Genomic DNA, 14,530 nt, shown 5'->3' on the forward strand with positions numbered 1-14,530 from the left:
AACCTATGCGTGATAGGAATTGGAGGAATTCGGTCGGTAACTTCTGCTATTCAGAGACAATGTCAATACAATATTTAAACTAAACTCACTAGACGTGTACACTTTCATGCTACAGAACAAAGCTCGAGTTTATAAATGTTAACGCTACTAGAATCCTTAAATATATTTAAGCAAATTATGTAATCACATTTTAAACTAAACTTTATTGTTGTCTCTAAACCAATAATGTTATTACAGCTATTAAGCGGACACTTCTTCCATCTTTTGGCATTAATATCAATTTTATTAACATGCAGTAATATAGGTAACTTCATAACAACCGAACCCATTTACGTAATGAGCATGAACAAATAGCAAACTTTTTAATCATCATATAATACAAATATCCAATAGTAGAATTATCCCACAGTACAATTATCTCACATTACAAATATCTCACATTACAATTACCTCACAGTACAATTATCTCATAGTACAATTATCATATAGTACAATCAATGTATTATTACTTTCAGGTTACATGTAATAAATGGGATAAATTGACCTTCTCCAAAATCATTAATTATCTTCTTTGTTTAGGTCGATTTTCCAAATATATATGCTATATGGCCACATTTGCTAATATTGTTTTAAATAAAAACACCCAAAATGGTATAATGTTCAAACACTTGATACGAAGGTTAGTTAAATTAGACGCAAAACTGCAGTCTAGCCTCATTACTTAAACAATCTTGCTTCAGCTGACCCTTCAATACGTGTATATACCCTTCTATACATTTCTATACCTTTTAATATCCTTCTATACCTTTCTATACCTTTTATATACCTTTCAATATCCTTCTATACCTTTATATACCTTTTATATACCTTTTAATATCCTTCTATACCTTTCTATACCTTTTATATACCTTTCAATATCCTTCTATACCTTTCTATACCTTTTATATACCTTTCAGTATCCTTCTATACCTTTCTATACCTTTTATATACCTTTCAATATCCTTCTATACCTTTCTATACCTTTTATATACCTTTCAATATCCTTCTATATCTTTCTATACCTTTTATATGCCTTTAATTACCCTGATAAACTTTTCTTTACCACTCATCCCAAACAACCCCCATCCCACTTTCTCAAACATCCACAAATATTTAATTCAATTCAGTTTAAAAAAAAAAAATCCAAAAAGGCATATTACAAAAACAATAAATAGCTTTAAAGACATACATGAAGAAAACACCTTATGACACACGCACACACACCGTCATTTCATGTATGTTTAACTTTAAGAAAAGATTCACTTTGGTGGCTAAAAGAAAGAGTACAATAGGAAAAGGATACAAAGAAAATTGCATTGAAGTTAACGATGACTTCGATTCAGACTCATTAAATAATCATACCACAGAGACTGAATATAATACTGGAAATACGGATGATGATTCAACCATATCGTAACAAAGAAAGATATCAAGAACGAACTTGTCTGTTTTTCGATTAAATTACCTGAGTCATAAAATCCATTGTCTGGTCAGTCATGCATCCTTCACTTCCGTGTGTTATAAATTCACAAACTCGGCAATACAGCTGCCCGTATTATCTTAAAACCCCACATGGACCTCACTCTCACCAATAATAACGATGCAGCTTCATACATCCATTGTGTCATGTCCACGCATGTACATGCATGTCACACATAAAACAAAACAAAAAAAATTCACTATACATGATCGTCTTTCCCAAATGTACCTGCTGTACGGACGCTGCGACACATTAAAATTAACACAGTGTTATTTCCCAGTTAAAGGAAAGAACCATTAACTTATTCTCCCATCACAGATCAGTAAACATTATACCCAACCAAGCACATGGCGTGTGTAGCAAGCTGAACGGGGCCCGTTCCATTTAACGGAAGCAAATAAAAATGGCTCAGTGAGCAGTAAAAACTCAGCTGTGAATGGCCCACATCCAGATACAGTTCTGTAGAAATGGCAACTGATGGTAGTTCACATATTTTATGTGAGATAGAAATGACAACTGATGGTAGTTCACATATCTTAAGTGAGATAGAAATGACAACTGATGGTAGTTCACATATTTTATGTGAAATAACATAATGATCATGTGTTTCCATTCACTTATAAACTAGTAAAAGAAAATCAATCTGAGAAAGCAGGACACACACACACACACACACACACACACACAAGAGCGTTTTAATGGTGTCTCTGACGGCAAAGTATTGTTTGAATGGTGTTGCAGATAGTAAAATAGTGTTCGAATGGTGTTTCAGATAATAAAATAATGTTTGAGTGGTGTCACAGTTGGTAAGAATAGTGTTCGAGTATTGTTGCAAATAGTAAAATAGTGTTTGAATGGTGCCTCAGGTAGGAAAAAAGTGTTTAAATGGTAATATAATGTTTGAATGATAGAATAGTGTTTGAATGATCACCATAGTGGTGAAGTAGTGTTTGAATGGTGTTACAGATGGTAAAATAGTGCTTGAATGGTGCTACAGATAGTAAAATAGTGTTTGAATAGTGTCGCAGGTAGGAAAATAGTGCTTAAATAGTAATATAATGTTTGAATGATACAAATAAAAAAAAGAATGTTTTAGTGGTGTCTTTGATGGCTAAATAATGTCTGAATGGTGTTGGAGATAGTAAAATAGTGTTTGAATGGTCTCCAAGGTGGCGAAATAGTGTTTGAATGGTGTTACAGATGATAAAATAGTGTTTGAATTGTGTCTCAGATAATAAAATAGTGTTTGAATGGTAATATAATGTTTGAATAACGAAATAATGTTTGAATGGTCTCTAAGGTGGTGAAAGAGTATTTGAAACATGTTACAGATGGTAAACTAGTGTTTGAATGGTGATATAATGTTTGAATGATGAAATGTTTGAATGGTGTTACAGATGATAAAATAGTGTTTGAATGGTAAAATAATATTGGAATGGTAAATTAATATTGGAATGGTAAAATAATATTGGAATGGTAAATTAATATTGGAATGGTAAATTAATATTGGAATGGTAAATTAATATTGGAATGGTAAAATAATATTGGAATGGTAAATTAATATTGGAATGGTAAATTAATATTGGAATGGTAAATTAATATTGGAATGGTAAAATAATATTGGAATGGTAAATTAATATTGGAATGGTAAATTAATATTGGAATGGTAAATTAATATTGGAATGGTAAATTAATATTGGAATGGTAAAATAATATTGGAATGGTAAAATAATATTGGAATGGTAAATTAATATTGGAATGGTAAAATAATATTGGAATGGTAAATTAATATTGGAATGGTAAAATAATATTGGAATGGTAAATTAATGTTGGAATGGTAAATTAATATTGGAATGGTAAATTAATATTGGAATGGTAAATTAATGTTGGAATGGTAAATTAATATTGGAATGGTAAATTAATATTGGAATGGTAAAATAATATTGGAATGGTAAATTAATGTTGGAATGGTAAATTAATATTGGAATGGTAAAATAATGTTGGAATGGTAAAATAATATTGGAATGGTAAATTAATATTGGAATGGTAAAATAATATTGGAATGGTAAAATAATATTGGAATGGTAAAATAATATTGGAATGGTAAATTAATATTGGAATGGTAAAATAATATTGGAATGGTAAATTAATATTGGAATGGTAAATTAATGTTGGAATGGTAAATTAATATTGGAATGGTAAATTAATGTTGGAATGGTAAATTAATATTGGAATGGTAAATTAATGTTGGAATGGTAAATTAATGTTGGAATGGTAAATTAATATTGGAATGGTAAATTAATATTGGAATGGTAAATTAATATTGGAATGGTAAATTAATGTTGGAATGGTAAATTAATATTGGAATGGTAAAATAATGTTGGAATGGTAAATTAATATTGGAATGGTAAATTAATATTGGAATGGTAAAATAATATTGGAATGGTAAAATAATATTGAATGTTCCTGCAATTAAAACAGATATACAACAAAATATGCTTACAACTAGTAAGTCTACAGGCTTAACATCTATAGCATAGGTGAAAACAAAAATAAAAGTGAATAAACATTATTCAATGTGAACATACTGTTATCACAAATACGTATGTATCACAGCTACAGTATACAAATGCTATTCAGTCATAAAAAACAGGATTCCTCGTTAAAATATATACCTAGTTACTTAAAATCTAAAACATTAAGTGCTTGTTAAATATCATGGTAAAAACTATTCCATAATACTGTACCGGGGTAAGCAAGGTATTTCGTAAAATACTCTTAACATTTGATACATATAAAAAATATTATTTTCCCACAGCCATATATTACCTGAGCTAATTAATGTTCCTTACAAAGTTAAAAACTCAACGAATCTCTGGCACCAAATTATTTAAAGACCTTGAAAGCAGGCTTTTCTGGAAAAATAATACTTGACCGGCGTCGATCTAAGAGTGTTGAAAGGAGATGGTATACCAGCTAAATTACCCTTGACATCTAAAGGCACTCTGGCTTCTGCAAAATGCACTGTCTTCGCATGCAAGATGAATTTCGGGGATCTCCATGTACAGTTCAACAGTTGATATATAGTGGAAAAAGCAATATACAATATATCTCTGTCCGTCTTTCTGTATGTTCTCTCTCTCTCTCTCTCTCTCTCTCTCTCTCTGGGTGAACATAAACAAGAATGCCAATGTCCCACATCATCATACGTACAGTACATAAAGAGTGGCATAGACAATATACCAGTTAGACAGGTGGTAGGGGCATTAAAACGAGGGGCGCCAGTTAGAATAAATTTGTTTCATCTCTCAAATCAGGAGATTTATACAAAGACCCATGCTTAGGTAATTTAATTTCCAGACTTTCTCACACACTGTCACAATTTAAATATGGAAGATTCGTATCTCGCGTTTTCCCACCTGGCTAATTTGAAAAGGTCTTGAGAATATGTCAGCTATGACATAATTGCGATCATGGTGGTGTATAGCGCGTTGATGAAAGATGCATTGGAGTGAGGCTATTGTTCAGTTTTCACTGTCCATATCATATGTCAAATAAATGTCATGTACTGTTCCCAGCAAATTATGAAATGCAACTGTTCAGAGAGGAAAATTGCTTCCTAATTTCAGTTATGATTTAAACACTGAAAATTAATCATATTTAATCCCATGTCTTTTAAGGTGTATCCGGTGTTTAATGCAATACGGCATAGAAATTTTCGGATATGTCTACCTTCTTTGAAATATTCACATTTGCATTTTTGCGTTTTTTGCAATTATCAAATTTGTCATTCGTTAGTACCTAAACTTGAATGTTTCTCTTAATTAGAGGTTAGAGTACCGACCTTGCAGTAAGAAAGATGCGGGTTTGAATCCAACCGAGACCAAGCCATTTTGTCTGTCTTAGTTTGTCTCTGAACAGGACAATTTACTCCACTATTTCATGTGTTGATACAATCTCTAAACACCAATCAATCTACCACGTTTTGAAAATAGCAGCAATTAAGCCATACTAGCAATTCCAATGTAAGGTATGTCAACTGAAAGTTATTTAAATACATCTCGGTGTTATGGCGTACGCTGTGCTTAAAGCTATGGTCATTGATGTAGAGACAAATTATTTGATAATAACAACATAATTCTTACATCTTCCCTTAATAACATTTCAAACCAATAGTCCCATTGCTGGTACCTGATTAAGTTTGTACCACATGTTTTGTCATATTAACAATTTCAATAATGTCTAAATAAAACATATAATCATGATTTGTAGAAACTGAATCTGCCTTTGAGAAAAAAAAAATAACTTGCAATTAAGTCTACAAAAACTTCCAAATGCAAATATGACTATTTGAGTGAGAAGGAAAAATGCACAAATTACAATTAGGATAATATTTCTTCATGACAATCAATTTCCTAGGGACATTACAGAGAGCATGCAGATCGGTAAGGAACCGTGCCGATTTGTTGGTATTGGATGATTTGAAGACTTCGCAGGGCAGAGGAAAATGGTAAATTGACCAGGCGCCCAGCATGAACAGTTATTGATCCGATTAACATGGACATTTCTAGTAAAGTCTGACTTAAGCCAATTAACTTTGTACACGATAATCCAGTCAGGGCAACCATCTCTGGGTTCAGGGTCAGAGACCCAAGTGTCATGGGGATACATCAGTACAAGTTTAATATCGTTATATATTTTTTCATTTTTAAGCCTATTACATACATATTTTGTTCGCACAAACACTTGAAACTCTATGTCGCTGGAGTTATTTCCTTTCCTGGGAAATAAATCCTTTCGTAGCTGAAATTAAAATGGCATTCAAACTATACATTTACAAAACTGTCCATGTATTCATGAGAAAAAGAATTAAAATTACGGGTAGACAAACAGGAAGAAAAGGGTAACTGTATAACAGTATATGCCCCATCCATATGCATGTGCATTTTAAAAGTATATATCTTGCTGAATAGAACAATCTTTATTTTCACCGACAATAAATTGGACGACTGGAAAAAGACACCATTTTCTCACCAGAAATAAGACACACAAAGTTTGGTTATGGAATGCAGAAGTAATTGGAGCAATGTGCCTTGCCCAACGACACACAACGGCAGCTGAATCGGGCTGATCTCGTCGTGGGATTCGAACCCGTACCCGTTTAGACGCACTTAGCCATTGCGTGACATAGTGTTTAAATATGTAGTAGTGTTCAAGGGCACATCAGAAGAAGGTAACACATGTTAAATTCTTAAAACATGATTAAAATGTACGTTATAAACCGCGTTCCCTTAAAAAAGTATAAGCTTTTCTCGGACGGCATGTCCGCATACAGTTAACGTCAACGTACATTTTTTTAATCACAGGGTGGAAATCAATACACTCAACAATAATGTGTTTGGCTATCAGTGGACGCTAGCAGGAGTACGCACCACTCTGCATCACTGCTGCTAGGTAATCATCTCTGCTGTCTGGCGATTTACTACCAAGTTTAGGATAGTACCTCTACACCTACCACTTCGGCAGACATGTATACATGTTAAGAGTGCATCAAAATAGTTCCAAGCAACAGGACCCATTACATATTTGTATGATGATTTGCTAACGTTAGTCTGCCGTATATATATTGATTATAATTTGAACTAAGTAAGACTCTTCGTTTAAATCTGTTAAGCATGTGCGTTTGCAAAAATAAAATTGACCCTGATCATTGGACCATGATCATTTCGTAGTAAAATCGTATGCTTCCAACCTGCGTATTTTTTTCTTCTCACGACACGCTCTTCAGTATCGGAGGTTAATAAATCTTGCATGGAGTCCGCAATCCCATAATGCCTAAATAGAAGTGATTGGTTTTTTAAAATCACCTGAACTTCCGAAGTTTAAGATACACCCTCCGGCAGAGGTTCATCTTCAGGTGTGGGGTTATCTATGTCCGATACGTGATCGGCACAAAACCTAAGTAGGACGCTGATGTCATAGACCAGGAAATAATGTGATTACTGTAGCCAGCATTACAAATAACTGATTAAAAATGTAATTACACCAAAAAAGTGCGTCATTCCCAGACGATTTAGACTCTTCAACCATGCAAGAAAACCATCGTGTGCTTTCCGTATTGTTCACAAGAGCTGTACTGATAAGGTTGTAATTTTATATTATGCTATATCACAGAAGTAATATCACACGATCTTCATTAAGTAATCCTGCTGGATGTGCAGGCTTGTCATGCAATGTGATGTAGAGCCACTTAAGAGCCTTCAAAAGGAAGCCGTGAATGAGTCACATGCTTTCGTTTACAATGCTGATGTTTTAGATTGGACTTCCACATATTTGACAGCACATCGTGTACTAAAGTAGTAGATTAAAAAAATAACAGGTATCTTCAGATTGATACTCCATGTAACCTTTTATTTTATATTAAATCTTGTTAATGTACATGCTACAGCTGTACTTCTATATTACACCTTGTTACTGTATATGATAAAACTGTACTTCTATATTACACCTTGTTACTGTATATGATAAAACTGTACTTCTATATTACACCTTGTTACTTTATATGATAAAACTGTACTTTTATATTACATCTGGTTACTGTATATGATAAAACTGTACTTCTATATTACACCTTGTTACTGTATATGATAAAACTGTACTTCTATATTACACCTTGTTACTGTATATGATAAAACTGTACTTCTATATTACACCTTGTTACTTTATATGATAAAACTGTACTTTTATATTACATCTGGTTACTGTATATGATAAAACTGTACTTCTATATATCCCTTGTTACTGTATATGATAAAACTGTACTTCTATATATCCCTTGTTACTGTATATGATAAAACTGTACTTCTATATTACACCTTGTTACTGTATATGATAAAACTGTACTTCTATATTACACCTTGTTACTTTATATGATAAAACTGTACTTCTATATTACACCGTGTTACTCTACAGGATAGCAAAGTTACGCGATGTGTTCATTAGAAGCATTTGCACAGATCTTCGGAACAAGAGGATCAAGCTGACCCGTTATCGCTTCCCGTGGCTCGTATTAGCTACATTAGGCAATCGTTACAGTTGGTAGAAGGTATTGATAAAAATTCATGGTGTTTAATATTTTAACGCTTTCAGTTTTTTGAGTCTGTGTCGGTGGGTGGATTGTAATAAAATGGATTTGAGGTTTATATCTGCATAAACATAAACAAAAAAATCAAAGAAATATATAAGGTATTGTCATAATTAAGGGGCAAGGGAATGAGACAAATGAAAGATGTGGAACAGAAAAATCTCACATTCAGCTATTTAATTTATGTATTTAAAGTGCAAAGATCAATCCCTCTTTTAGCAATCATGTTGATTATCTTTATTTTAATGGCTGCTGGTAAATGCCATTCTGACTAGAAAACAATTTTATAACACCCGACTAATTCAGTCTTGTAATGCATGACACGAGCAAAATGAGGAACGCAAACAGCCTTACGTTACTCATCACAATGCAGAGATATTGATGATGATCGGTACCGATACTTGAACATTTTTTTTCCTGAATATCAATCATATTGTCTTATATCCTCATGTTTTAGCGGTGAATACTGTGATATTTTCTGTCTGTCCATCCAACTATCCATATTTCCGTCCGTCCGTCCGTTTGTCCGTTACCATATACCTCCAAAATCTATTGATGGAAGTTGACAAAAGTTAGCAATCATGTTGCCCTCGGGTTAACCATCTGCATAATTGAGTTTAATTGTTGTCTTCCATCCCGGAGATTTGTAGGATCGAGTCAAGAGTTAGATGTACAAAACTTCAAGCACCTGGAGCTTTCTAGGAGCTGGTCAACGGTTAGATTTACAAAACTTCAAATATAAAGACATTTTCAAATACTTTAATATTTTCTAACCAAACTGTATGTATGCACCTGTAACAGGAAAAAGTATCATATGCGACGGATTTTGCATCCTGCCCCTTGGGCCACTTTCTCTATGGGGGTTAGAGGGTAATTTGGGGGTAGTGGTATTGACGAGAGAATGGAATATGCATTAGAAAAGCTTGGGGATTTGTGTTGGGGAAATCCGATGCAGTTGATTTTGGTTTTATTTATAAACTGTACGCAGCAAAGTGTTTTGTTTTTGCTTTTAGTTCATATTCCCAGGTTACTCCAGGCCATCACAGACCGTACATCATATGCAGGGACATGCAGATCAAACTCTCTGTTGAAATAGTATGATCCAGGTGGGATTTTTCCATCACTCTAATCAGGCGGTTGCAAATTGCCCAGGGTTAAATGGAAATTCTGAAAATTTAATTTCAGCTTTGGAAGACTGGTATTGATTTGTCCACGTGCCTTTTGTTTAGTTAACTGTCTGCTTCCCATTTGTCACAGGTAGCTTGCGGTGTTGATGAATAATACCGTTAGATCCAATATGTATCATACACAGTAATCTCTGCTAAATTCAATTTGTATCATTAACAGTAATCTCATCCTTTGTTTCAGTGAGTTTAGGATTCCTTTGTCACTATATTTATTAAGAGTTTCTTTGTCATATCGCCATCCTGTTTGATAATAATTGGTAATACAAAACGTAATGGAAGACGTGTGGAACATTGCAAAGCTAAACAATTGTAAATAGAAAGCATGTGTTTTTCTAGGTATTCATCTGTTTTCTTTCATTTAGTGTCGTGTTGTATTTAAAATAAACACATTTTATATAATATTAATATATTATGACAAGGTGAAAATACGTACTGAAGATGAGACAAAATAAATATTATTGTAATACATATTACCACTGCAGATACGTGTTTAATCACTGCTATTAGAGAAGTTAAATATCCCCATAAAGAGGCAACAATTTTACCACCCGCTGTGTACACGAGTGTCCGCAGTAAGTTTCCGTGCGGTGGGGGGGGGGGTTAAATCCCAAAATTGCGACCCTCTCCGATAACGACAACGATTTGCGTCCTCTGCAAATCGTAAAGGTAACTAATGGCAGCAACCTTTCTTAACATGGTATGCGTTCCGTGATGATGTTCACGCTGAAGTTTTAGATTTTTCAAAAGAGTTAGGTTCATATATAGAATTTAAATGTTTATTTTAATAATTTCTTTTTCTACTCATGATGTAATAAAGTCATGCATGCATGAATACATACATACATACATACATACATACATACATACATACATACATACATACATACATACATATCGGCCCAGGTGACTGAGTGCTCAAAGGCTCTGGCACCAGTGAGATCTCGTCACTGTCTGTAGGGGTTTTGAGTCTCAGGCTCGGCCAACGTGGATATGTGAGAACCGATGCCAGTAGCTTCCCGTTGGACGGTGGTTCTTTTAAGGGTTATCCCAGGTTCTTCCTCCACCAAATATATTGGCCTCCGTCTTTAGGCTATTATGTGTGTGAAAAATGCAATGCTGCAAAGCATTAATGAGCGCGTTTATAACAGGAATAGCAATATATACTACATTTTATGTCTAACACTCTATACCTATAATAATCACTTCGGCGATAACGTTTACCCACGTACATCATTATTGTCTTTGCTGAGTAAGTCTTTATTTCTACGACTGGAAAAAAAATTGTTTCCCGGGGATTTGAATTTGGTCCGTTTTGATGTTAACAAGGCTGTTCATGCATCCGCTAGAAGAGCGTGTCCCTGCCTTGTTTTCAACGAAAATGGAACCATGTTGCAACACATGCGATTAAACACCTCTGCAACCATGTTGCCAAAGTTAGGAAGATCAGTATATTTTTTTAATTACACAGATAACTTGTCACTGCATTTGTGCCTGCTGTTACTTAGGCATTTCATTGTCAGACAGGATGATGTCATGTGATTATCTGTCACTGCTTTGGTGTGTGCTATTTCTTAGGTAGTTCACTGTCAGGCAGGATGACGTCATAACATTACCGTTCACTGCCTTGATGCCTGCTGATAGGCTTTTCACTGTAAGGCAGGATGACGTCACAAAATTCTTGCCGCTGCTTCGGTAACTGATATTTTTTAGGCATTTCACTGTCAGGCAGGATGATGTCACAAGATTACCGGTCACTACCTTGATGCCTGCTATTAGGCATTTCACTGTCAGGCAGGATGATGTCACAAGATTACCGGTCACTACCGTGATGCCTGCTATTAGGCATTTCACTGTCAGGCAGGATGGCCTCATAAGATTACCTGGCACTGCTTGATGCCTGCTATTACTTAGGAATTTCACCGTCAGACAGGGTGATGTAACAATGCAAAGTAGATAGATAACAATAGATATAAGTGATGCGAAAGCCAAAAGCAGATAAATCAAAGTAATTTTTAAAAAATTGCGAACAGTTATGTACATTTATCATCTGAATGTAAAGTCTGTACTTTAAGAATCGTTGTGATCTAATAAAGAACTGACAAACTTAATTGGTAAAAAAATGTAAATAAGGAAAACAAAACTTCCCGTGTTATAAACATAGCTTACTTTACTGGCATCCAGATCAAGGTCCAAAATACCTGTCAAATAACACATAAGTGGTAAGGGGGGTAGGATTAGCGTCAATGGGAATTAGCATTAAAAACACCCTTGGGTCACTTTAGCGTCAAGGGAAATTTAACATGGAGAAAAATCGTGGGTAGGATTAGCGTCAAGGGAAATTAACATGGGGAAAAAATCGTGGGTCGGTTTAGCGTCAAGGGAAATTGAACATGGGATTTTTTTTTATTTTTTTTTTAAAATTTTTTAAATTTAAAAATTTAAATTTAAATTTTAAAAAAAGGGGTAGGCAATTGAAAGGCTATCTCTTTTCGAGATATATGGCTGGCCCTGAAAAGGGCCTTTGGTTTATGTTAATATGCCCTTAACATAAAGGGCATTTGCGACATCTTCTTGTCCTCAAACTTCGTCTTACAGCAGGGCCATACATCAGAGTCCTCTTGAGGCAGCCTTGTCTCTCTATATAGACTCTTCTTATCCACAGGCTGCTGCTGGTCCTGTGGACAACGGTCCACTTGGATCGGACATACATGAGCATGTCCGTCCTGAACATCATTGTTGACACAAGGGTTGAAGATTCAACGTCGGTCCACATGTTGAGGCTCCGAGAATAGGTGAATCAATGCAGTGAACTGCGCTTATTTATAGGGACAGAAAGGATTGAAACGGATTGAGTTCATTCACCAATCCGAACACGCGTTACAGAATTCAGTCAGCCCGCATCCAATCCGAAGAGAGCAGTCTGTGACGTCACGTAGTCAATATAGATTCGCTAGCGCTTGTGTGCAGTCAATTTATGCGACAGTGATTCAACATGACGGAAACTCAGAAAACGATCCAATGGGGTGCACCAGCAGGGGAGACCGCCCAAGGGAACCCGGACTTACTTTCAGAAGAGGTGAATTGGGATTTTGTGGATTTTCTCTCCTCGCAAGAATTTGTTCCGGAACCTGTGTTACCTTCTTCATTACCGCAAGTGGAGAATTTTAGACAGAGACAGAAAGAAGAATTGGAGAAATTTATACAACGACAAAAGGAAGCCGAACAAGTTTTTCTCCTACAGCAACAGCAGCAAGAAGAAGAGGTAAGAAAAAAACAACAGCAGCAACAGCAAGAAGAAGTAGCAGCAAAGAAACAAGAGGGTGAAAATCAAACGGTCACGGTACTGTTGGACATTTTAGCGGAGTTAAGAAGTCTGAAACAAATGTATCAGACTTCTTTATCACGACCGAAGAGAATACGACCTTCCCGAGCTAAACACGTTAACCCTGTGACTAAGCCTACCGTACCACCCTTAGTGATTTCAACCCAATCATCAACATTACGCAGTTCAGAAGTAGGCCTTGGCCGTGGCAAAGGCATAAGGCAGTTAAAGTTGATTGGTTAAACTCACCCCTGCACCGAAATAATAAAAGGCCCTTTTCAGGGCCAGCCACATTTCTCGAAAAGATATACAATTTCAAATTGCCAATAACTCAAAAAAATATTCAACAGCCCATTTTACCCTTATAGTACGTGTCTGTGTATGAGTGCGTGAGTGTACGTTCTTATTTTAAAATCAAAACTCAAAGACACTTACCTTATATCATTCATTTATTCTTTTCTCCATTTTTTACAATCCAATTCACAATTCACAACACAACACTTTAATAAAAAGTTCATTGACTTCTTCTGTCTCCTTGTTTAGTCTCTCTGTTTTTTGAATTTTTTCACCGTCTTTTCCTCATTTTCTTCCCTTCTTCTTTTCTTCTTCTCCTGTTTCTTTGCCTCTTGTAAATAGAATTGTCTTTTTTCTTCCTCTTCTTCCTCTGAAGAATCCCTCTCTTCTTCCGAAGAATCCCTCTCTTCTTCTGAAGAATTCCTCTTTTCTTCTGACTCCTCTTGTTTCTTTTTTGGGCAATCTGGAGACCAATGTCCTTTTTCTTTACAATAATAACAGGTATCTTGACTTTTGTCTTTTTTATCCCCTGTTTTTTTTTCTTTTTTGACGGTCTGGACATTCTGAAGACCAATGCCCTTTCTTCTGACAGATATAGCAAGTATCCTGACTTTTATCTCGAAAGGAAGGAGAGTAGTCCGTAGGCTGGTCTGAAGAGAATTTTCTAATGACCCCTCGCAAAGCTCTGACGAAACGTTCGATTTGGTTAGTCTCTTCCATCGTTGTGCTCGGCTTGACAGTGAAATGAATAGTGAAAGAACAAGACACACACCCTTTTATATACGCTAGTCTGCCATGACTATAAATTAGTCTATGGTGTTTGAACTTGAGTCATTTGACGTTTTTCACTCAAGATGAAACGATCCTATTCATTTGAGAGGAAAGAAAAAGAAAGTAAGAGGCAGAAACGTGATCTATCGCCTCGTACCAGGGCTGAAATCTTGGCACAAATTCATGCCAGTGATTTTGAAGAGGACATGAGTGAACCAGAATCCGAACCCTCTAAACCAAGTTCGTCACCCTTACTCAACCCTGAAAAATACTATTCCATTCGAGAGACGGAA

The 14,530-nt window shown here is 35.2% G+C and overlaps 1 protein-coding gene across 2 annotated transcripts in view; it reads right to left on the reverse strand.

The window, feature by feature from the left end:
* LOC149790569 (uncharacterized) overlaps positions 1-14,530 on the reverse strand; it is a 191,274-nt gene that overhangs the window by 107,733 nt on the left and 69,011 nt on the right. The window contains exon 1 of one of the 2 annotated variants that reach the window (XM_089972638.1): positions 1,505-1,918. The exons of the other annotated variant lie outside the window; for it this stretch is intronic. Coding sequence (XP_089828764.1) covers positions 1,505-1,537 — 33 coding nt within the window. The 5' untranslated portion in view covers positions 1,538-1,918. Of the gene's footprint in view, positions 1-1,504; positions 1,919-14,530 lie in introns of those variants that run through there. 2 annotated transcript variants of the gene reach the window in all.

The sequence above is a fragment of the Sinohyriopsis cumingii genome, chromosome 10 (assembly GCF_028554795.1).
Source record: "Sinohyriopsis cumingii isolate HCF-2022 chromosome 10, ASM2855479v2, whole genome shotgun sequence".
Classification (NCBI taxonomy): domain Eukaryota; kingdom Metazoa; phylum Mollusca; class Bivalvia; order Unionida; family Unionidae; genus Sinohyriopsis; species Sinohyriopsis cumingii.